General features: G+C 48.2%; 1 protein-coding gene across 4 annotated transcripts in view; it reads left to right on the top strand.

The window, feature by feature from the left end:
* Rnf144a (ring finger protein 144A) overlaps nucleotides 1–25,074 on the top strand; it is a 117,885-nt gene that overhangs the window by 85,652 nt on the left and 7,159 nt on the right. For all 4 annotated transcript variants that reach the window (XM_036170739.1, XM_036170736.1, XM_036170738.1 and 1 more), the window contains 5 exons: nucleotides 5,502–5,606; nucleotides 5,769–5,829; nucleotides 12,468–12,675; nucleotides 15,939–16,086; nucleotides 20,862–20,951. In XM_036170739.1, the coding sequence (XP_036026632.1) occupies nucleotides 5,502–5,606; nucleotides 5,769–5,829; nucleotides 12,468–12,675; nucleotides 15,939–16,086; nucleotides 20,862–20,951 (612 nt within the window). The remainder of the gene's footprint in view (nucleotides 1–5,501; nucleotides 5,607–5,768; nucleotides 5,830–12,467; nucleotides 12,676–15,938; nucleotides 16,087–20,861; nucleotides 20,952–25,074) is intronic.

Here is a 25,074-nt window from a genome sequence, read left to right as displayed (position 1 = left end):
GACGCTAAAAGGTCTTCTCAGTGGGCACCCACAGCCATGAGCTTCTATGTGCAGCCTGGATGGGTGTCTTAGTTCACTCTTCACCGGAAACCTGCAGTTATAGGCCCCAGATATCCCATTCTTTCCTGGACATCAGAGAAGTCGTGGCTCCTGTGTAGAGCCTAGAAGGGAAACAGAGGGATGCAGATGCTACCACCTCTCACACTACCTTGTGTGTGAGAGAGTGAGATGTCCTCTGATACTGGATAGAGACACTGGATACTCCTCAAACACCAGGCTGGTTATGTCATAACCAGGAGGCCCACTCTATTTTGGACTAGTGAGCTGAGTAAGGCTGGGAGGTAGGAGTTTTTGTTTTAATAATCGAAACATTTTAAAAAGTAAAGCTGAAGGTAAGGAGTTATAGGAGGTAAATTGGTAACTATTTATGAAGTGTCTCCATGGTGAGAGGTGATACCTGCCCTTCTAACAGGGGGGGTTATCAGCACAGATGAAGCGATGATTGGAACAGGCACATAAGAACCAGACACTGGCAGCAGACATGCTTGTTAAGTACCCGTGTGCAGTTGAGATAACTCTTCTTAGAAGCCTTGGGAAGGTACCAGGGGGGTTAGTATCTGTTGATTTTTTAACAAAATCTAAATGTTTTAAACTAAATCTCAATCATTCAATTTTACCAATAAAGACTCAGGAGCCAGATGCTGGGGTGAAAGCCTGCTAGCTCAGAGAGGCAGAGAAAGCAGCCAGCTGACCTTCTCCTGCTGTCATCTCAGAAGGAGACTTCTCCCGTCCCATCTGAAACAAAAAACTCCAACCGGATGTCTCTCCCTTCTCCTTCCTGTGCATTTCTCTGTCCATCTTCCCGATTCTCTCTTACTCTGTTTTTTTCTTCCTGTCAACTGGTTGCTTGCTCCACCACTAGACCCATGGTTGACTTTATTTAATCTTGTTTACAATATTCAAGCAGAAAGCTCTTAAAGGTTAAAGGTGTGTGCTAGGGCTGAGCCACATCACAACTAGAAACAGATTTTTTTTTTTTAATAAGTGCAATCTCGGGGTTCACAGTGTGATCAGATATCCTGCAATAGGTACCCTGGTGTAGCAGATGGTGATGTGAACTTGACCAGTGGTAGAACTGAGCTCCAGAGAATGCAAACTACATTTACTTTGGAGACATGGTGTCCCTGTTTTGGCGGGAGCACAGACTAATAAAAGAGGAACAGTTTCCTTCTTATTTTTAAACAGGTAAAGTCTGGATTTTATTTTTCTTTCATTAATTTTCAGAGATGTTTCTATTTTGGAAGCTTGTGAGTGACATCAGGGCCTGTGGTTGTGGGGACTGCTCTTGCCGGAAGAGATGTGTGGGCAGTTTGCGCTAGCTCCAGGGCCATCCAAGGTTCTCATGAAATTGTCTTAAGAATGCTATGCTGTTCAACCGTCTCCTGATGTGCACAGTGCCAGTCTCGGACTCAGCAGCTCAGCTCACTGCAGGCCTGTGTTGGCAGCGTGCTGCGGGCTCAGGTTACCAAGTCTTCTGCAGAGACACAGCATGTTGGTGGCTAGGTTCTGGCTCAACTGTATGTTGATCTGTGCAGCACCAATTCCCCACTGACTGGCACTGTTGGGTGTGGATAATAGAAAGGAGAATGCTAAGCCATTCTGACCTTCAGAAAACTTGCCATCCGATGGAGGAGAAACAAAGAGTTCCTTTACTGCTAACTCCGGAAACGCTGGGAGAATGCTGACGTCCAGCCATCACCTGGGGCAGTGTGTCTCTGCAGCTCACATGCTGGAGAATGACATTTCCCATGTCTGCCAAGCTTAACCCACACCCTGTGGCAGAAGGCTCCCAGATGACGGTTTTAGCCATTTTGACAAGACTGGTTCATGGGTGAGCCAGGATCCAAACCCAACTGTGATTCCAGGGTCCTTGCTCCCGAAATGGTAATCTTGGGGTGCACTGCTTTTGTCTGCATCTACCCCCAAGTGGTCTTTGTAAACCGCGATTTGTGATTACTCAGGCCACCCGGGTCCGAGCAAGCCACAGTGTCTGGGATCTTGTCATTGCAGTGGTAGTAGCCAGGCAAGCCTTCCTTGGCAGGAAGCTTCTAGTGGAGTGGGAGTGTCCTGGCCAATCTGCAGAGCTGTCTGTCTTTTCAACTCTTTCAAAGAGTTGGAAGCCACAGTGGAAAGTGTAATGCCTGGAACATTCTGTGGCCGGGTTCCTGCTCTCCACTCCTTTCTGTAGTCCATGCTGCTTTCCTGAAGTCCCTCTTGTCTCCCAAGCCTTCGCTGACACCAGGTGACACTGTACCCTGATGTCTCGCTTTGTTTTCTGTTGCTGCGAAAAACACCGTGACCGGAAGAGGAAGGGATTTATTTCACAGGTTACACTCCATTTTTGAGGGAACTCTCTGGTAGGGCAAGAACTTGAAGCAGAAGCTTTGGAGGAAGGCTGCTTGCTCACTGGCTCATGCTATCTTTCTCACACAGCTCAGGCCCACCTGCCTAGTGAGGGCAACACCCAGAGCGGGCAAGGCCTTCCTATATCACTTGGAAATCAAGACAATCCCTCTTAGACATGGCCATGGGGTGATCCGATTGAAGCAGTTTTCCAGTTGAGGTTAGCTCTTCCCAAGTGACTAGGTTTGTGTAAAGTTGACAATAAAAACTATGTTTGTTCAGATGTCAGTTTAATGGATATAGTCTTTGTTCTGTGAAAATTTTTTGATGTAACAGAGAGGCTTCAAAAATGATTGCTTGTGCTATGAGAGCCTCTGTGTGTGTATGTGTGTGTGTGTGTATGATATAGTGTATATGTGTGGGGTGTGGTGTGGTGTGTGTGTGTGTGTGTGTGTGTGTGTGTGTGTGTGTGTGTGGGTTCTTTGAGATAGTGTTTTGCTATATAACAAAAGGAACTCACTGTGTAGCCAGTATGACGTTGAACTCATTATCTTCTTGCCTCATCCACTAAAGTACTGGGATTGTGGGACTGAGTCACCAGACCCAGTGTAAGGAGTTAATTAAGGAAGGTAAAGAGGAGGAAAATCAGACAGAAAACCTGGAGCCAACCTTGGAGTTAGGCACATGTGTCTGGGGCTCAGTGCTTATGTTTGTAGCAAATGGCCTTGGGTGACGATTAACTCCTGAAACCACACTTTCACTATGGTAGTGGTATCACCCCCCACGGTTTTGGTTTTAGGACTGTTTATTGATCCAACAGGCAACACCACAAACAGCAGTCTGATATTTGGAAGGCATTTGATTAAAGAAAGATGATACGTATATCAGAAACTGCGTCAGTTCCTATCTGGGGCATGTTTGTTTATTGTAACAAAAGTTTCCCTGGTTTTCTGATTTGTGTGTGTGTGTGTGTGTGTGTGTGTGTGTGTGTGTGTGTGTGTGTGTGTGTATGCATGTGCTCATTTTAAGACATCTTTTTGCCATTAGATTGGAAAACAAAGATTGTGAGTCATGACCCACTTAGTATCTGGAAGGGGGCCGCGGCTGGTTTTGATGGATGCAGGAGCAGCCACACTGTAGTAAGCAAATCAATGTTCCCATGACATAATCACAGTGTGTGCTGCTCAGAGATACAATCCATTGGTCTGCTGAGCTTGCTCTTGGGGCTGCTGTCTCCCAGACGTGACTCACAGCGAGCCTTTGAACAGTGTGGTTGTGAGACATCCCGAGGGCACACATCTCATACCTGGTTTAATTGTTGTGTTCCCTGTTTAGAGAGAAAGAGGCTGTGTCATTATATCGGACTCCAGCCAAAGTTGTCCGAGTTTTCTGAGTTCGGTTGGTTTAAGACACTCCAGGATCCTCCAGAGACCCGATTAGATAGATGTAATTATAGACAGTAAGTAATGATCTTGTTGCTAAGGATTTGGGCTTTTTTATGCCTGTGACTGTAAAAAGGCTTACCACACAGACAACAGCCCCTGCTTACTTAGCTGCTATACCAAGATTTGTGCCAGGCGTCATGATATTCTTTCTTTCTGTCAAGAAAGCCTCGTAAGGCAGGCATCCCAATTTTATTATCTAGGGAACTAGGGGCCAAAAGTATCAAGGATGTACCTCCCCCCACCATGGCCTCAGCGGAGGGACCAAGACTGCCTGAGTCTGTCTGACTCAAAAGACTGCAGGGCCATATTCCCTTTACATATTGCCACCATGGTCAAGGCATAGCACTTCCATGCCTTCCACACACAGAATAGACCTTCACTGCCAAGCCAAGTGTCATGTCACAGCAGGTCTGCAGTGCTGTTTAGGTTGGGGCTGGGGCAGCACTGTCACCCTGACAGGACTTGGTGATGCTCCTATATTTACCTGGCGACCTGCCCTCTCTTGTCTTGGGAAGGCCTCCCATGGATGACAAAGAGTTTGTTTCTGATAAACCCCACCATCTTGTACCTCCAGCAGATCTCCAAAGCCTCTCTCATCCACAGGTAGATGTAGGTGGGCCGTGTGCAGAGCCAGAGTCCTCATCAGAGCCCTGGCAGATGCATGAAGCTGAGGCTGATGGACAAGGGCCTCTGCTTGGAGCCGTGGTCCTCAACCTTCCTGATGGTGCAACCCTTTAAATGCAGTTCCTCATGTTGTAGTGACCCCCAACCTGAAATGATTTTCATTGCTACTTCATAACTGTAGTTTTTCTATGTAAATGTATTTACAATGTAAATATCTGATATGTGACCCCTGTGAAAGGGTTGTTTGACCCCCCCCTCAAAGGGGTCATGACCCACAGGTTGATAAACACTGCCTGAGAGCCCAGGGCGATATTTTGCACATGATATCAAGTCTCTGGAAAATAGATTTGAGAATGGGGGCTCTTAGGGAACTTGGCCTCTTTCTTCCTTCCTCACTTCTTCTCTCCCTCCATCTTACCATTCTCCCTCCTCCCTTCCCTTTCCTTCCCCTCCTTTGTCCTGCCATATTTGGTAATAGCCGTTTCTCTGCCTCTGGCCCTTACAGTCTTTCTGCCTCTCCTTCTCCAATGATCCCTGTGCCTTGTGAGTAGGAGTATGGCATGGCTGTCCTGTTTTAGAGCTGAACACTTTAATGTCTCTTATTCTGTGCACATTGGCTAGTTGTAGGATCACTCCCTACTGAGGAAACTTTTCTGATGAAGGTTGAGAGATGCACTCCTTTATGGGTATGAAAGTAAAAACTTAGGGAGCTGTTTAATATGATGTCCATTTAGCAGAAGAGTCATAGTCAATTTTATTATCTAGGGCCTATGACCTAGACAGCCACGTGTCATATGCAGTTCACAGTACCAAGTATGAGTTCCATCTTAATGACCAGACTTTAAATCCAGTCAGAAAGTGTTTGGTTGTTCCTGTAACATTCATACCACTATTGCCCCAATAGGCATATCTTGCCAGGCCAGTAGTTAATGTAGCTCTCAGGGTTAATAGTTAGCCATTTGCTCAACACATCACTTTGTCTCCGGTATTTGGGAAGTCCAGGTGTTTACACACTTTTCTTTCTTTCAGTGCCTGAAACAGTATGTTGAGCTCTTGATCAAAGAAGGACTAGAAACTGCAATTAGCTGCCCGGATGCTGCATGCCCTAAAAAGGGCCACCTTCAGGAGAATGAGGCACGTTCAGGGAGGGAACACACGGTTTTGTTGCCTGTGTATGGTGGGCTGTAGCTGGCTTCTCCGGACCCTGTTGTTTTCTGCTTGTCCTCATGTTGGGTTACATTCTAGCCCTCTGCATATGACAATCCTGACATTTATTTTATTTTTTCCTTTTTGCAGATTGAGTGTATGGTTGCAGCTGAAATTATGCAAAGATATAAAAAGCTACAGTTTGAAAGAGGTAAGTGGCCTGCTGTGTTGGCCGGTTTTGGATCCTACAACAGAAGGTGGATAATGTTTATGGAGCTTTCTCTTGGGAGACATGAGTGTACATCATTGGATGGGAGTGAAAAAGATTCAATAAGGGCTAAAGCATGGTATAAATTGCACTTCTGAAATAAGGTTGGCGTGGAATCCTCTGAGCCGCTCACAGCCTGGCAGCCTGGGCTTGTGACCTATTTGGCAGCCAGAAGGACTCAGGAGACACTATTTATATACAGAGATTGGGACTTCTTGCTGACTTAAGAAGATCCCTAGTCCATATTTTTCTTCAGCCGGGTTTGGGTCTAAAGGTGTGGCAAACTCTTAGATCCTCCCTGCTTTAAAAGACCCAGCAGTGTGTGAGGAAGTCCTGAAGCTTGATATTCCTGCAGGTACTGCTGTCAAGCACTGAATCGACATTCACCCTACTCATGATTCACTACCCCTTGAAGGCTTAGATAGCAGTGCTCATGAGTTAGTGAGCCTTGAGTATCAGTGAGTATCCCAGGCCTGACATACCATGGTCCACTGTGCTCACACCCATGGCAGCTAGGTGACCTCCATGGTTTCTAACTCTAGTGGGGGTCTGGCCACATCTCCAGCTCTGAGAGCCAACTTCCCGCATCCTGTTGGGCCCTTTACGGACCTCTCCTTTCTAGATCCAGTCCTGGTGAGGACAGAGATAGATGTGTGGAGCACTAAGACAGGCTGGATGCCTGGTGAGCCCTTCATCCTTGCACTCTGGAGATCTGAAATCATAAAATGCTGTTTGAAAGGACCTACAGACCCCATTTGCTCTGCTGTCAGGGACTTGAGGTCACCTGCAAAGAGCAGATGGGAGACAGTGTGATGCACACGGCTCCTGCTGTAGGGCTTCTGGGAAGGCACCAGTGAGTGCTGGCCCTGCAGGAAACTGCTGTGCCCACATCCCCTCTCCCTAGACACCGTGAGCCCGTATCACAGGTACTTGTGTTGAGCCAGATCCCAAATGATAATGCTTAGGTGGAAACACAAAATGCAGAGCAGGATGCAGCAGCAGCAGAGTGCGTGTGGATCTGCAAACGTGTGGGGTTTAAAAAGAAAACAGGAGGAACGCTAGAGGTCACCTCTAATATATACATGTGTGTGTGTATGTACTTTTGTATGTATTTGCATGGATAACTTCAAAAGCCAGTCGGGGTTGGAGAAATGGCGGCTCAGCAGTTGAGAACACTTCACAGTTCTTGCACGGGTGGTGACTCATGACCAACTCTAGCTCCAGTTCCAGGGGGTCTGATGCCCTTTTCTGGCCTCCATGAGCACGCCAGGTGGGGGGTTCACATACATCCATGTAGGCAAGCACATATACATTGCATACATGTACATAAAATTAGATTAAATAAATCTTTTACAAGGTCAATAAGGATTTTTGATGGCTTCAAAATTTGTTTTCCAGAGCCTGTCTCTTTAGATGGCATACATCATTCACACTGGCACAGCTTACCTTCAGTCTGATGCTGTGCAGCATTAAAGGGAGACTGAGGAGTTCTACAGTCGGTTAATTTGGATCTCTGAGAACCTCAGGCTCTTTTGAACTTGTTTTCATGGGATCTGAACAGAAACTGGGAGTTGTTTCAGTCACAGGAGTATGAACTTTCTGTGACATCAAATTTAATTCAGAAGTGCAGCTGGATAGATTTTTCTACCAATTAATTATAATCCTCCTTTTCCTTCCCAGTACTCTGGCTTCGTCTAAAAGATTCTGGCTCTGGTGTCAGAAATGAATTACCTTAACGTAGGTTAGAAAAATACTAAAATACTGAAAACTATCACTAGAGAACATCTTAGCAGCCAGACGCTGAGTGAGGCTTTAAAAGGATTTGGACTTACTAGCACAGAAGTGCTGGCCAGATGGAATGTTAGAAGTGGCACCTAAGACACAGCTGTGTACTCTAGCCAGCACCTCGGACGAACCTAGAGTTGTGATCAGAAAGCTAGCTTGGACTTGCTTCATTCCTTCAAAGTCTAGTCCATGGAGGATGCCTTAGGAGGAAACTCACTTAGATGACTTTCTAACATTGTTAGTTATGGAGAAGTCCTATGGTGAGTTTAAGCTTCAAAGGGCTCTTTATTTAGCCCTGGTATGTCTTAACTGACCCAGAAGCCTGGATTTTCCTTTTAGATTCTTGGCCTCTGCCCCTGAAGTCTTTGAACATGTGGAGGCCAGGGAGTGTTCTGGGGTACTGCCCTTGCTTTCTGGAACCTTCTGTCCCTCCGGGCTCACTCTGGCACCTGGGTGAGGAAAGGCTCTAGAGAGAGGTCCACGGAGCATGCCCTTGTGCATGCCTGCCCTGAAGCATCTGAGTGTATCTGGAGTCTGTTTGGAGGCTCATGGTATCCCAACTTGATCCTTTGGTGCATTAAAAGAAAGAAAATCTTTGAGTGATTAATAACATGGGCAGGTCCATTTCCAGCTCTGACAAGAACCAGGATCCTCAGTTTGCAGTGTCTTCCCAGCAGGACCAGGCCTACCACCACAGAGGAGGACCAGGGCACTAGGTGCATCAGTCAATACAGCAGCAGGGAGCACATGAGAGTGTGTGGGGTGCTGGTCCCTTGGAATACTTTCGCATACCATTTGTCTTTAAAAAGTAAACCGCCGTTATGGAAAGTGGTCGGACATTTTCTAATAGAGCTCTTGGCTCACTGAGGGTCCTTGAGAAACTCACGTTAACCTGGTCTCCTGAAGAGAAGTATGTCTTTGGCAGACTGGAGTTCTGATTGGATTCCTCGGCTCCCCCAGAAAACATCGCTTGCTTCATGTTAACATCTCTCCTATACATACATGTGTGTATGTAATATAATAGATATAATATACACTCTGTAAGATGCAGTGTGGACAACAGGTTATTAATAGATGCTGGTGACAGGAAAGCTGAGTGACACTTCCTATACATTCTAAGAGAAGCACCTGAGTGCTGTCTGCTCTGAGCTTTGTTACTGACTGATGCCTGCTTGTATGCACAGCTGGCAGAATCGAGCAGCGGGAAGAACAATGAGAGTATTAATAGATTCCTGCTAAGGGTTGGGGCTGCACTGTTGGCCTCACAGGGCACGGAGGATGCTTGTAGTCCGCTCAGAGGCAGATCACTTTGCCTGTAGGGAATCTCCCCGAGTGACAGTCGTCAGGGTCATCTCATGGCCCTGAGTAAACCAGTCATAGACTTGGAGTTGTTACCATGGAAACCTTCCTTAGGTCTCCCCCTCCATGCCACAGTCAAATGGGCCTTCTGTGATAAAGGTGCAAGGAAGCCTCTCTCACTGTTGTCAAGGAGTTGTAGCGCATGCCAGGAAGTGTGTGAAGAGAAGCCTGCCCCAACCCCCACTGATGTCTGGGCCTTCCAGAGCACCGGAGGATGAGCAGGCAGGACATGGGGGTTCCCAGGGTCTGAGACAGGAAGTGTACTCCCAGCAAGGTTCGACTACAACATGTTATTAAACAGCTAGCCAGAGGCCTGTGTCCGCGTCACATGTTCAGTACATTCAGTCCCTGTGTCCCCTCTCCCCAGAATGCTATTTGTAGTACATCATATGTGGTCTGGGGCCAGGCTAGCTCCCCCATCTCATGCATAGAGGACTGGTAGGTAAAATGGAAGTTATTGTGTGTTGAAGGCAAGAACTGCTACCAAAGAGAATCCTGAGGGTTTGGTGGCTGTGGGAGCTCCCTGGGGATTTCCTCCCAGCACGTACCTGAGATCTGTGAGTATTCTGGGTGAGCTCTCGGCATCCCAAGCCTGCAGGGCCACATTTCTCCATGTGCACCGGTTCTGTCTCCACACATATCCACACGTTCACTGGCCATGCACCTTCCTCAGACAGCAGACATTGACAGCCACCCAAGCTGGACAGTAGCTGCTGTTCACATTGACAGCCACCCAAGCTGGACAGTAGCTGCTGTTCACATTGACAGCCACCCAAGCTGGACAGTAGCTGCTGTTCACATTGACAGCCACCCAAGCTGGACAGTAGCTGCTGTTCACATTGACAGCCACCCAAGCTGGACAGTAGCTGCTGTTCACATTGACAGCCACCCAAGCTGGACAGTAGCTGCTGTTCATTTTCTCAGTTTCAGGGGCATCTCAGAGGTTTTGCAGTATTGTAATGGAGTCCAGTCGGTGTGTAATTCAGGTTCTCAGTCCTGGAGTTCCTCGGGGGTCACAAGTACCATCTCTGGCCCTTGCTGTCATATCAACAAGATCCTTTTATACTTTTGATGAACTTACCTTCATAAATAAGGCAAGGAGTTGCATTGGATTAAAGAGTCAGCCAGCCGTGGCTAGCAGACCAACCAATCTCTGCCCCCCAGCTGCTTTAATTTATGTTTCCTCAGGACCTTCATTTATGGGTGGTAGTCTGCTCTTAACCCCATTGCAAACCAAGTAGATGTTACAGAAACCCCCAAATCACATGGTCCTTAGGAATATAAGTAATCCCCTCCCTGCCCTTTACAGAGGTTGGCCAGCCTCTACTACAGTGGGTAAGGTCGTTATTGAGCTTATACCTGACAGACGTGCTCCCTCAGCACTGAACAGAGTGCCCCCTCTTATTGAGGGGCCTGGAACCCATAGAAAGGCACACAAGTGTATGAGGTCGGACTTTGCGGCTTTAGACCTTGTCAGTGAGGATTTATTTGCCTCACAGTTGGGAGTTCTGTAAGTCCACCGCGGTGGGGAATTAGTGGTGGCAGGGACATGAGGCGCCTGGTCCCATTGCATCTGCAGTCAGGAAGCAGAAAGAAAGCTCGATGGCTCCTTTTTATTCAGTCTGGGACCCCAGTTCATGGGAATGATAGAAGGAGTTGTCCCATTTCAGTTATCCTAATTTAGAAGCCACCTCATAGATGTTCCGAGGCTTGTGTGTGTGCTAGGTGATCAAGGCTCCTGTCAACTTGACTGTCGGTACTAATCATCACAGCCTTCTCCCATGGAGTAGAGCTCCTGTCCTTTTTGATGAGCCACAACCATGCCTGGCTTCCTGGGTAGGGCCCAGACATTTGCAAACAAGCACCCTTTGCCTTGCACGTTAGCAAACACCTTTTACACATTTCCTCATCACAGTTCATGTTCTCCAGATTGCCTCTCAAGATCAGCCCAACTGCAGAGCTGAGAGCCAGTGGCCCATGCAGCCTTGTGGAGATGGTCCTGTAATGGGCCATCTGGCCTGCTGTGGTCCCTGTTAGAATGTGAGCCTCCTGTTTGTGTCTCCTACCACACCTGATGAAAGTTCAAAGTCCACTAGAGAGGAGGAAGTGAGCTGCTGGGCTGGCTCACTATGGAGGCCAGCTAGGGACGAGTTATAAATGAAGGTTTGGGGTCAGGATGTGAAGGAAGGAATGTCACCATATCCTGTTTTTAAACTAAACTATTTGACCAATCCCATTAAGAAAGGCTTTGCAATAGCTTGGGCTTAATATGCAGGAAATGCAAGCTGCTAGTTTTACCCCAGTTTAGACTTGGCAAGAGAATCTGTCGTGGGCATGTGAATCACCCTATTAGAAGACTAACTATGAACAAAGTAAGACACCCAGTTCTGGAAGTGCCATAGCAAAATACAGTTTTGTACGCCACCTTAAACAGGTAGAAAGGCAAGACTAATCTTCCTCTGCTCCTTCCTTTTCACCGTTCAACAAAAACTTTCAAGTGGCTATGTGTTAGCCTGGCACGAGATGAGGTTTCAAGACAAGGCTCTCACCTGACTTCAGGAAATGCGTCCTGGTTGTTGTGGGAACATGGAGGGGGGTGGGGGTGGCACAGACAAGGGCCTGGTGATGTGGGCACTCAGAGACACTGGGCTGGGTGAGCACATCTCCTCTCCAGAATGGAATGGAACTGGAGACTGAGATGGCGGCTGTGGGAGCCCTTGGCCTACCAGGAACAACAGTGAAAAGATGGAACAAGCTTGGGTGGAATTGGATGAAATTGGGGGCACTGTGGATCAGTTTATCTGGAGCGTGTCTGGCTGGGTCACCTGCATGTCCTCCATTGTGACTTCCTTAATTGTCATGCCATTGTCAGGAGCCCCCAGAGGCCACCAGGAGTCCAGGAGTCTGAGTTCCTATGCAAAAGCAAAGAACCTTTATTGCAAGCTTGAACTCTGTCCATTCCAATACAGTGATTGCATCAGGGAGAGTCTCTAGCTCAGTTAAAGCGGGGGTGGTGGTGGTGGTGAAGGAATAAAGGATGAGGGGGTAGGGGAATTCTGGATTCAGATGGGGGTTGAACTCATGATTGGACAGGAGTGAGGTAGCACAAGCTTTGACAAACAGGGATTGATACTGGCGTCGCTGCAAGGAAATTGGCAACCTTTATACAGATTATATAAGCTATCCTTAATGTTCTGGAGCATCTAGTACTTATGTGTCTCAATTCTGATTGGTTCCCCACAGGGTACAGTTTGTGGCTTCTCCTGGTTATTGTAGTGGTGAGGCCTCGTCCCGGTATTGTTAGTCTGCAGCCTGTCATATCCGCACTGATGTTACGTTAGGCCTCTTCATCGTCAGTGCCCCAGAGGGTCTTCTCCGTGCTCACCCTCTCCAGTGCTTGTGAGGTCCTGAGTCTGACTTTTGTCTCCTTGTGCTAGAGGTTCTCTTTGACCCTTGCCGGACGTGGTGCCCAGCATCCACCTGCCAAGCTGTGTGCCAACTCCAGGACGTAGGACTGCAGACCCCTCAGCTGGTGCAGTGCAAAGCCTGTGACATGGAGTTCTGCTCTGCATGCAAAGCCCGCTGGCACCCTGGCCAAGGCTGCCCCGAGACCATGCCAATCACCTTCCTTCCTGGGGAGACCAGGTACCACTATATAGGAGCTGTGGTAGAATGAGTGGGCCGGGAGCTGAGAGCCGTGGGCCGGGAGCTGTGGCTGGCGGAAGGTAGTCTTCCTTCTTGTAAGTGACACCTGAGAGCATGTGGCCATAAATCACTGGCCTCAGTCCAGGGTCCACCTTTCTTTTAGACTTGTGGTTTACTTGTGAGAACATTTGCCAGGTACATCGCAAGTCCCTGGGAATGTAAAGATGTGTAAAAACCACTCTCTACTCCCTGCAGGAAATGATAGCTGCATTGTGGGCTACACACCTAGATTAAGTCCTTTGATAGCTGCAATTTTTCCATAGCTACTCTCTATGGGGGGTCTGAAATAGGAGTATAGGAACAAGAAGACTGGCCATAGTGAGTGCTGCTTACAAGCAAGATCACTAGTAGGTCCGCAGGTACCCGAAGCTAAGAGCCCCACATCTCTCTAAAACTGAGTCTATGAGCATATGGCAAAACACAACTGAATTTCCTTCCTCTTGTTCCTCTCAGTCAGATAAGCTCAGCTGCTTGGTCAGGTAGACTCTGTCAGTTAATTCCACGAACCGTAAAATTCAACAGAGTGAACTGTAAGAAACTGGTTCTATCAGGGGCATCTCTCCCCAACAAAATGTAAACTGTCGTGTAGTTCAGCTAGGCAAAGTGGCCAGCCGTGCTGCCGACAAAGAGACTATCATGACTGCCCTCTCTCTGCCCAAAGGGGTCTTCCCCACCTGGTCCCTGATTTCCTTTGTTTTCCCATCCTCAGGAAGATGCCCCCGCCATGCCCTGGCTACAGATCCTCTGTTGCTCTCCCAGCACAGCACTGTCCCCTCTCACTTTATACACTGTCCCTGGGCCCACAGGTCCTTCTTCCACCATGTTCCTTCCCAGATCCTCCTCAATGCCCTTTTCATAGGGCTCCCATCTCTTTGGTCATCTGTGTCTCCAGGGTAGGGTTGGTGACTGCATCCTTTGCTTTCTTGCTGCAGTTTGGATGCATTGACCACCATCCAGGACTTACTACTGTGTTGTAGGTCGCTGTTCCCATGGCTGATGCTTCTGCTGTCGGGGGCTCTGCGTGCTTCACCTTTGACCTGGCATATATCAGGCATTTGATGCAAGCAGGGATCACTGAATTTAGATGTAGGGTTACCGAAGTGACCAGACTCCAGGAAGAAACATACCTGCTGTGTGGCTTGGTTAAAAGTGATCAACAGAGGTTGATGTCCAGGGAGGGGAGAGCTAGAAGCAGATGAGGTGTCTACTCAGGGAAGCAACCCAGCTGTTTATCTCTAAGAGTAATCCCTAGTGAATGAGTGAGTGAGTCCTGCCTCTCAGCAGGAGAACAGGAATGGAGGACCCTTTCTAGTGGAATAAAGGAGGCTCCCAGCCCAGGCATTTTCCTTACCACAGAACTTCCTCAGGGACTAGAGAAGAGCTTGCTCAGTAGACTGCTTGCCTAGCATGCAGGAAGCTGCATGTTCAGTAACCACCACTGCATACACCAGACGTGATGGCACATACTTATCATCCTAGCATTCAGGTGGAAGTTGACACTGAGTATCTTCCTGGATTACTCTCCATTATATATTCTGAGGCAGGGTCTCTCAGTTGAACCCAGAGCTCATCAGTCAGCTAGACTCACTAGCCAGCTTCCCTTAGGGACACCCTGTCCTTATCTGTCTCTAGTGCTGAGATTATAGATAGATGCCACACCAACCCAGCTTTTATGTGGGTCCTGGTGATCCAGACTCTATCCCTTGTGCTTGCATAGCAAACACCCTTCCCACGGAGCCATCTTCCCAGCCTTTCTCAGAATTTCTTAACCTATCCCCTTCCACTGGTGGACAAAACAGAATCCCCTTCACTCAGCACACGAGCCTCATTACACTTAGGAAGCAGGTGGACATGATCATGAGGAATGTTCACCGCTAATCATCACACAGGTTGTGCTAAGGCGTCATTTAACTCATGTATATACTGTGGCCTTTTGGAATGCTCCTCCACCAAGATGCACACTAATAGCAGCCCTGCCTGACTTCAGCAACTGTGCATTCAGACAAAACACTGACTGGCATCTCTTTCCAGATCATACTGGAATGGTGGGTTCTCACATATGAACCCCCATAATCTATAGTCTATTCTCTTGGCCTTTACCATTTACTCTTCCAGATGTTGTCACATATAAGAGAATAGCCATCCCCCTTAAAAAGGGGGGAAAAGAATGCTATGGGAGATCTTCCTCTGCCTAAATACCTGTTTTACTTTCGAAACATTAATTAACAATGTTGACTTCTAGCTAGTTTGTTGTTGTTGTACCAGTTACTATCTTAGTAATGGTTCTATTGCTGTGAACAGACACCATGACCAAGGCAACTCTTATAAAAGAAAGCGTTTAATTAGGGGCTGGCTTACAGCTTCAGAGGGTTAGTCCATGATGATCATGATGGAAAGCAGACAGGCATAGTGCTGGAGCAGTAGCTGAGAGCTTTACATCTTGATCTGCAGGCTGGGGATTGGAGGGGGAAGAGACACTGGGTGTAGTGTGGTCTTTTGAAACCTTAAAGGCCGCACCTACTCCAAAGGCCACATGTTCTAATCCTTCTCAAATACTCCCTGGTGGCTAAGCATTCAAGACTATGAGCCTATGGCAACCCTTCTCCTCCAATCTACCATAGCTACTTTGCAGGGTACTTTCTTAGGCTCACACTGAAGACTGAGGCTTGTAAAGGTGTCTGAGAGCTGTTCTGTGCAGGAGCCAGTATCTGCTACTAGACTTGAAGCTGTAATAACCATTGCACATCCCTCCTAGGTCCTCAGGGAAGCTGTAGTGACAAGCAGGCCAGGTAGACCTTCTGAAGCAAGCCTGTATCTTCATGTGTGTGTTTATGACTGATTTTTTTTTTTCTGACAAGACCAAAGTGCATAAAATTTATTATCCACTCTTTGGAAAATGCACACATTTCTGAAGCCCCAGCACCATTCTTTGGGTTCCCCCAGTGCAAGTTTTGAGATTTATATGAGAGTTTCTATAGAAATCTAAAGTTAGGTATGTGCTGATATTGCCTTTTGTTTTTGTTTTGTTTTACCTTAATCAGGTCGATGTGTCCTGTTTGGGCTGTTTGTTTTCCATGGGCTTTAGTGACAAGAGGTCTGGGGTCCCTGCAGTAGAGAGGTGCTCCAAGGTACCCCCAGCACAGCCCTGCTGCTAGGTCTCTCTTGACCACCACTGCATGACCCTCATAGTGTGTCTCCCACAGCTCTGCTTTCAAGATGGAAGAGGGCGACGCACCCATCAAGCGCTGCCCCAAGTGCAGGGTGTACATCGAGCGGGATGAGGGCTGCGCACAGATGATGTGTAAGAATTGCAAGCATGCCTTCTGCTGGTACTGCCTGGAGTCTCTGGACGTGAGTACTGCGCAGCAGCCGTGAGCTCTGGGTTCAGACATGTGGGAGAGGAGGCTGGGGGCCCGTGCTGGTGAGTGAAAAGCACCAGGGGGTGATTCTCCTGTGTTTATGGGACTCTTGGTTTTTGGATGTGAAGCTTGGTCACTAGTGCTGGGTGTGGAAGCTTAGGGCAGGCTTGGGGTTCAGCTCTATACTGAAGAGTGTCGGGGTCTCAGAACAACACCAGGGCTGGCAGAGTCATGATCCACGTGAGGTAAGAAGGAAATCTGGTTCAACTTGATTTAGCCAGTGCTGGTTCAAGCTTCTAGAGTCTGACCCCAGGCAGTTTTGTCATATTTAAGCACAGTACAATTTGGGAAAATGTTTCCTGGTGTAACACAATCCTGTGTACACAAGGAGACACAATTACACTCATAGTGTTCTCAAGTACATGTCACTTTTCTGTGGAGATGGGTTCTAGAGATAGGCCCCATGTGTTATCTTAAGGGCCAAGGGGAGAAAATGGAATGGTCTCGGTTGTGCAGACAGCTCAGGTCCTTTTGCTCCTAACAAAAGAAGAGATCCTGAATGTTCTAGGGTGTCTTAGGGTCTGGCTCTTTAGGGCCAATCCTGATGAGCTTGGATGTTATGATAGGATCCCACAGGCTGTGTCACAAACAACAGACATCCATATCTCACAGTTCAGGTGCTGGAGAGGTGGACTATGGCCCCTGGCAGATGGGGACCTGATGAAGGCTCCTTTCTGATTCTTTGATGGCTGCCTCCTCCCGGGCCATGTTGGGAAGAGCAAGCTCTGGTCACTCCACAGACACTAGTCTTGTCAGGGACTCCATCCTCAGGACCTCATCTAAACTTAATCATCCCCCAAAGGCCTACCTCCTGACACCACCATACTGGGACTTGGAACTTCCATGAATTCCAGCATTTGGGTGGTAGAAAGCATGTTCAGCTAGTGGGGTAGCGGGAGAAAATGAAAGTGCATACAGCAAAGCAGGCCAGGCATCGGGAAGTGCCTGTGCTTCATCTACATGGAGGGAAACATACATTCCCTTTGCTGTCTGATGTTTCTAGCCTACTGTAGCAGACTTCTCCCATGTTCTCTCTGGGTCAAGCCCCTGATGCTGGTGCTGCTGTCACTATAATGGTGTCATACTCTTTCCCTCTCTAGTCTCCTCTCTGCTACTGTAGTAAAATGCTCTGCTCAAAAGCAATTTAGAAAAGGATTTCTTTTGTTTGCATTTTAAATTTTACAGGGAAGCCAGGGCAGGTACTTGAAGAATCCATGGAAAAATGCTTGCTGCCTCACTCCCAGCCGGGCTAGCTGATACAGGCTAGCTGATACCACAAGCCCAGTAAACCCTTCCTTCCTTATGTGGCTTCTTGCCAGGCGTTTGAGTGAATCAAAGAGTGAAGGAACAGTGCAGTCCTTATGAAAGTCCCTGGGTGCATAAGAAAAGCCTCCTTCAGTATGCGTGCATCGTATTCAGTAGGCCTGTTCTGCACCTGGGCAGTTCCCCACTGGCAGATGATGGGTAACTATGCATGATATCAGTGTGGAGGAAACATCAGTTGAGTGTTTCAAGGAGAACTCACATCAGGTGGAAGGGGCCAGATGCAGTTGAGGGAGCCAAGGTCATGGTCTTCAGGGTCCAGCCCTGGATGGGGAAGGGGGTTCTTTTGCCCCGCTCCTTGGCATTGTTATAAAAAGTCTTTTTGAAGGCAAAGAAGGGTCCAGCCCTTCTCATGGGGTATACTTGCCGTGGAAACAGACTTCTGGATCTGTCTGTGAGGGAGGTTCTAGATGGAGATAATTGAGGCTAGATGTGGGCTGGAGTCCTGGACTGAACAAGAGGCAGGAAGCTAACTGACTGTGGCTTCAGTGTGACCCCACTGCCTCAAGCTCCTGTGTGAAGCCATGATTTACAGATGTGGTGGTACTGTGTTCCCCAATATATTGTGTACCCTAATAAATTTATCCAAGTTCAGAGAACAGAACAGCCACTAGATATAGAGGCCAGAAAATGGTGACACACATGTCTTTAATCCTAGCATTCCAGAGGCAGAGATCCGCCACACTGGAAACAGCCAGGCGTGGTAACAAGAGCCTTTAATCCCAGGAAGTAATGGCAAAAAGCAGAAAGGTATATAAGGTGTAAGGACCAGAAACTAGAGCCTAGTTAAGCTTTTAGGCTTTGAGCAGCACAGTTCAGCTGAGATCCATTTAGATGAGGACTCAGAAGCTTCCAGTCTGAGGAAACAGGATCAGCTGAGGAATTGGTGAGGTGAGGTGGCTGTGGCTTGTTCTGCTTCTCTGATCTTCCAGCATTCACCCCAATACCTGGCGCCAGGTTTGTTTTTTATTAATAAGACCTTCTAACAATTCTGCTACATACAGAACCTTCAAACCATGAGCCCAAAGGGACCCCATCTTAATAACAAAGTAGCTAACACACACTGCCAGGCAGGAGATATTCTGGCATATGGTGAGGGCACATTCCAGGGAGAGGCTAATTTTTGATGGTCCACTACACAGAGTGACATGGGAGCAGAGGCTGGGGGGTGTGGGTGACTGGAACGTGAATGTTGAGCAAGAGTGTGTTCACTGCCAAAGAGAACAGGAGGTGTTGAAGGCAGCAGTTACCAAAGAACTGGAAACAATGAAAGGACGTGAGGGTGTGTGTCGCCTGACATGGCCGGAGATGCTGGTGGGAGGAGCCGAAGCCAGGGTGAAGTCGTGACCTTCCCTGTCTCTGTGTGTGAAGTTGAGGGCTCTGACCCCCAGCAGGGCCTGATTACCTCGTAAAGCAGCCATGCCAGGAGTCGTCTGGGAAGTGGGCATGCCCTTTGCCTGTGGGTCAGTATTATTACTGGAGCTGTTAGGATCAAAGTGTGGACTTTGGGTAGCTCTTACAACTAGGCTACTCAGCCCCAGTACCCCAATTAAAGACATAAATGAGAAGCAGAGAGATTTATTCAGTATAGTCACATTGGGAAGAGGAAGGGATAAAGGAGTTCAGTGGTCCCCACCCCCCACCCGCTCCCATAGACTCTTAGCTTTCAAGTATCAGCATGAGGTTTAGGTTTAAAAAGGGGGCAAGAGATAAGACAAAACTTAGCAGCCTTGGCCAAGGTGTGGTCCCTCCCATGATTGTCTCAGCTGCAAGGTAGCCTGGCAAGTTGTCAGGAAGGTGTGAACTCTTCCTGAGTGACATCACCTCCCAATCTCCTGCCAGGATTCAACCTATTTCTTCTAAGACTCCTGGGGAAATCCCAACTCTGTGGAGATCATTGTTTTCTGATAGCTGTATAGACACAGGGTTTGGGGGTGGCTCAAGGGTCTCTCTTTAGAATGGTTCCACCTCTGCCAGTGTGGTCACAGCATCTGTGGAGTGTGGCCTGGGAGGCTAGAAAGCCAGTAATTGCCACTGGCTTTCGAGGAGGTTTGGATAACCAGTATCCACTTTCAAGGATGAAAAATAATAAAGACTTGAAAGTAGGTGATGCCATGTGGCTTGGTGTGAGCTTTTGAAAAGGACTTCAAAGCCTTTTCGAGAGCCGCAGAGCAAGGGCAGTGTGATAGGCAGATTGGATAAACAAGATAAGTGCACTTAAACTCTTCTCTGGGTAACTGTACATTAACAGGAAAGGGTAATTCAGAGTCCAAGGGGAGAGCTCACAGCAGGCAGATATGGCCGGCCAGAGGGGTTTCAACAGAAACACACCTGGAGCTACAAGAGGCTGTGAGCTCACCTGTCTGGGGAAGGTCCGGGGAAGGTGAGACAGCCGCTGAAATCTGCCCCCAGTGGTCATTGTTTGGAACTGCATCATAAAAGCCAGGGTTTACTGCCACACTGCCATGTATTTGGACCCTGAGAGGCTTGACCTCAAGTCAGCAAACTCCAGGGTGGTTCCCTTTCCAGCACCAGAGACAGAATGGCTTCACTACCCCATAGCTCTAGCAGAGTTGACCTGAGGGGGCAGAAGTTGCTGGGTGGTATCCTAGGTTTCTCTGTTTTTTTCTTGTCCTTTCAGTCATATTGGACACTTTACTTCAAAGGATGCTTCCCGTGGTGGCCTTGGTTTCTTACCTGTTTCCTGTGGATGATGGACAGGCAGGGCCTCCTGTGTGCGGGGTGCAGAGTACCTGTCCCTGATACTCAGTGGTGCTGATACACATTGAGGGTCCTTGAGGGATAAGAATCCTCAGAGATGACCAACACAGTGAGCCCTCAGCCCAGCAACCCAGCAGTCTGGAAGAGACTGTCCTAAGAATGTGAATTCAAGGCCACGTGCACTGGGAAGGGATGCCTGCTCACTCTAAACAGGAGGAGACCGTGTAGGTAGAAGGTGGTTGCTGGACTGGTTCTTGAGTAAAGAGAAACACTGTAAAATGTTTCTGGAAATCTGAACTGAGGGAGGACTGGCCTGGTGAGAAGCTGGTCTGGTCTCGTGGGATCTGACACAGGCCGGCCCAGAGGAAACTCCATCTTCCTCTGCAGTCATCTGTGTTGGTACAAGTTCCAGAGACTGGCCCTATACCCAGGAGATGCTTCTCTGGCTCAGTACTGAAAGCTGGCCCCAAGACTTCCTCTATGGGACTAACAGTTCCCTCTGGCTGCTCTGTGGAAAGGGGTGGTGGCCCAGAGGAACAGTGTCCAGGTTTCTGCACATTCCCCTGCTGTCACTCTTGCCCAGGTCCACACACTGTGTATCTGGAATATAAAACATACCAAGAGCGGAGTCCAGCATTCACTGTTGACCTTTTTTCTTCGCAGGATGACTTCCTTCTGATACATTATGACAAGGGGCCCTGCCGCAACAAGTTGGGCCACTCCCGGGCATCAGTGATCTGGCATCGGACACAGGTAAGAGGCTGCTCACATCGGACTTTGATCTCCAGGAAAGTGTGTGTGTGTGTGTGTGTGTGTGTGTGTGTGTGTGTGTGTGTTTGGGGGGGTGTTGCCTGCAGTTGTAGGGTTGTCCGCATGAAGATGTATGATGTACAGCATTTCAAAGACACATAGGCCATGGGAAAGGGAACACAGGCCATCAGAGATTAGACAGGGATTGAAATGACTAAAAGCAGTGAGCAAACCAGGGATCAAGGATGAGGGAGGTTACCACAACAGTGACCTGAGTGTGTGAAGTGTGAGAGGCCAGCTCCCACCTTTTAAAGGGCTCCTATGAAGAGGAGAGAGGGATAAGAAACTTTTAGATAGAAAGAGAGTGGAGAGGAGACAGATAGAAACACAGGGTAGCTTCGGGAGGGCCTGGATCAACATCCACTGGCCCCTTCTTTGCCTTCAAAAAGACTTTTTATAACAATGCCAAGGAGCGGGGCAAAAGAACCCCCTTCCCCTTACTAGATCAAAGCCCACGGCACAGCCAAGTGCAGACTGTTCCACATACCTGGTGTCCACGCCCGTGGTCCAGTCATTCCCTTAGGTAGCCCTGCTGGGTAAAGCAGCTCAGATCTCACTAGGAAACCTCTGTGAGTCTCCACAGTGAACTAGCAGAAGCAAAAGGGAGACATGTGGCTGTCCATGAGGGAGACTGTGTCTAGGGAAGGTCTCTCCCCTCTACCTTGTACATTTGCAAGCAAGGCTAGGTCCGATGTTAGGTTCCCACAGCTTTCAATTTTATCCAAACCCAACACACCACAGAGTGTTCGTGACCTCCAAAGACCCCTTTATTCTTGTGGTTTGCTTGGCTTGGTGGCTTGCCTGGAGAGGCCTTGTTCCCCTGCCAGCCTCCTGGTTCTGAATCCAGTTGCACCTCCCCCATTTCCTCTTTGGACAGGCTTCCTGTCTTAGCTCTGCCTCCACAGACTTGTTAATGACACGGAGAGACAGGGTTTTATCTTTCATCAATATACTCATGACATCTTTATTGGGTGTTTACAGAGTACCCAGTAGTATAAGAGGGAAACTTAGGAATCCAGTCTACATCTTTCCCTGTGCTTATGGGCTTGGCAAAAAATACTCCTGTGCTCTCCTGCATCTGCATAGCCTTGGCCTTCATGACCCCTGAATCTCTGCTTCCTGCCCATGTCCAGCTCTGAGAGTGCATCTACACTCTCTGCAGCCCATTTAAGCCTTACATCTCTGACTCAAATATGTGATGTCATCCCCCCTCCCCCCCGTCCCTCAGGCATAGGCTGCACCCCTGTCGTGCCAGTTGCTTTCACATCTGCCTTCCCTTCTGGACCCTGCATCTGTCTTGCTTCTTGTTGTACATCCGCCTGTCCTTGAGGTGTTTGCTCATCCATGTAACCTCAACGCCTGGGTCCTGTTCCCAGAGCAAAGAGGTGCACCAGAATGGTTATCAGATGAAGTGAAGCATGGACCTTAGTGTTGCTTCATGGCCATGTCCCCAGCTTTCTTCCATTAGCTGCTTCCTGCATGGGTAGCATGTTTGAGATAGGGTAGTCATGATCCTTGTTCTGGCTCTTCAGGGTCTGTTCCTGCTGGACTGACAGAGGTGGAAATAATGAGCTTGTGGGTTCCCACCCAGAGGAGGACTGAACACCGGGGCATGGGAACAACTGAACACCGGGGCATGGGAACAGTGGTGACATTCCTTGAGAGTCTGGTGAAAAGACAGACAAGTTCCAGTGAAGGACATGAACCTGGATGTAGCTGTAGTTTTCTCCAGTCCCGCCCAGGCCCGCAACCACTCAGACCCAAATAAACACACAGAGGCTTATATTAATTCAAACTGTATGGCCTAATGGCTCAGGCTTCTTGCTAGCTAGATCTTACATCTTAAATTAACCCGTAATTCCTATTTATGTTTAGCCACATGGTTTGATACCTTTTCCCAGTTCTGCCTTCACATCTTGCTTCCTCTGTGTCTGGCTGGCGACTCCTGACTCAGCCTTTCTGTTCCCACAATTTTCTCTCTCTTTGTCCCGCCTATACGTCCTGCCTGGCTACTGGCCAATCAACACTTTATTTATTAACCAATCAGAGCAACACATTCACAGCATACAGAGCAATATCCATGGCATCTGAAGCAGTTGTGTCAGGGGAAGCAGAGCCCAGTGACAGATGTGATGTGAAATATGACATGTACACAGTGGCTGGAGAGGACATCTGTGCTCTCAAGACGCCCACATACACCTAGGTCCACCTTTCAAAAGTGGGTCCATCCAAGAGATGGCCTCTACGTCCTCTGCCTGCTTCTCGAATCCTGCAGGCCACTGGTGTTCTAGCTTGCTGCTCCATTGCTGGTCATACCTTCCCATTTGTGATGCTTTGAACACAACCCAGCAACCCTGCACATCCTGATTGAGCCTGTTCACAGGCTGGAACCCGGGGGTTCTCCTAATATTGCAAGGTGGTCTGAGAACTGGAAGCAAGGATATACCTGTTGATGATTCAGGCTAGAGGACGGTAATAGAGCAGAATGAAATGGGTGTGGGTGGGACATTGCTATATAAGATCACGCATTCTGAAGGCTGCAACTTGAAAAAAAAAAACACTTTAAAGGAGGAGAAAGTATGGGCAGAGACTCGATATGATGGATTAATGTCATTATGCATTTGGGGTGCATCTAATAGTAATTGGGATCAGACATGAACTGGGAAGGAAGAGAGAGGGTGCTATGGCATAGGCTAGGGTTAACATTGGGAACCCACAAGTTTCAGAGCCCCAAAATAAAATGCTCCAAGGGGGTCTAACTTAAAATCGCGCCTATCACATTGAGCATCATCTCTACCTCTACAAAGCAGGCTGGAAGCCTCACAAAAGCCCGATGACCTCTCTTGCCCTGCCCTCCCACTCACACCCCTCCCATCCATTTAAAAAATCTGCTCCAGTCCTGTCTCTTGCAAGGCTCGGGGTCTTGCTCACCTCAGACCTCCATGGCATTCATGATCGACCTCCAGTCTAGGTCTAGTGACCACAGTGTTTGAGGGTGTTGTCCTTAGTGTGAAATATGTTGATTTTGTGGGTTCCCGCTCCCTTACTCCTTTGTTATTCTAGCAGATTTGTGTGTGTGTGGTGGGTGGAGCCTCTGCTCCTTGCTAGTCTTTTATCAGTTTGCTGAGCACAAAATACTGTACATTACATTTTACTCAGCTCCCCAACCCCGCCTCGTCACATGCTCCATTCTAACACAACTGCATGCGCGCACACACACAAATAAACACACACACACACACACATGCACATGGTTATACACACACATTTATTCTGGCAGACAAGGTCTTCTGCAGAGATAAACAGGAGTGAAGGTGGCAGTGTCTGGGCTGGCTCTGGTGCTAATGGCACAGAAAGACCTTATGAGCTAGTAACTCAGTCTCAGTTGATAATGATAGCTATGCCCAACATCCAACCCTCTTTTGAACATTTAACATAAACTCCACCGCTGGGTCGTGTCTGTCGGCTTTGCTCGGTCGCCATCCCAGACACAAGCTGAAATGCAGAAGAGCTGGACACTTTTTTTTTTTTTTTTTTTCCCTCACTAGAGCAAAGCTCATGCTTCAGGACATGGCCATCTGCCAGGAGAGCCCTATCCAAGCTCCTCCTTTCCCTGTGGGTAGCGAAGAGAGACTTTTCCACTCAGGTCTTGTCTAGCCAGAAGGCAAAACTCATTTCAGGACATTGGGCCAGCCAGTTTTTGACTATGCATTCCCTTGTGTATGAGGATATGCACGAGGTCCTCCCCACCACCACCCCCAGGGTGAAGGACTGGGGTTCCTGCAGAGTCGCCTGACCATCTGAGGCTGGAGCAATATGGACCTTTGGAAAAGCATATTGGGTCATAGATTTTGCATCTGTAAAAGAAAAACATGGAAAGCTACATGCAGTAGTGCTAGTCGAGACTACGGGGAAGTGGAGACAGGGTCTTGCTGGCCACCCAGTCTAGCCAAATCCATGAGCTCAGGTTTAGTAAGAAACCCAGAAAGAAAAATAAAAAGTTGGAGAGCAACTGAGGAAAACACCCAACTTTGGCCCGTGACCTCCACACACGTGTTCACATACC

The sequence above is a fragment of the Onychomys torridus genome, chromosome 21, assembly GCF_903995425.1.
Source record: "Onychomys torridus chromosome 21, mOncTor1.1, whole genome shotgun sequence".
NCBI lineage: Eukaryota > Metazoa > Chordata > Mammalia > Rodentia > Cricetidae > Onychomys > Onychomys torridus.
Note: the sequence above shows the minus strand (reverse complement) of the source record. Positions and strands in the feature narration are given on the sequence as shown.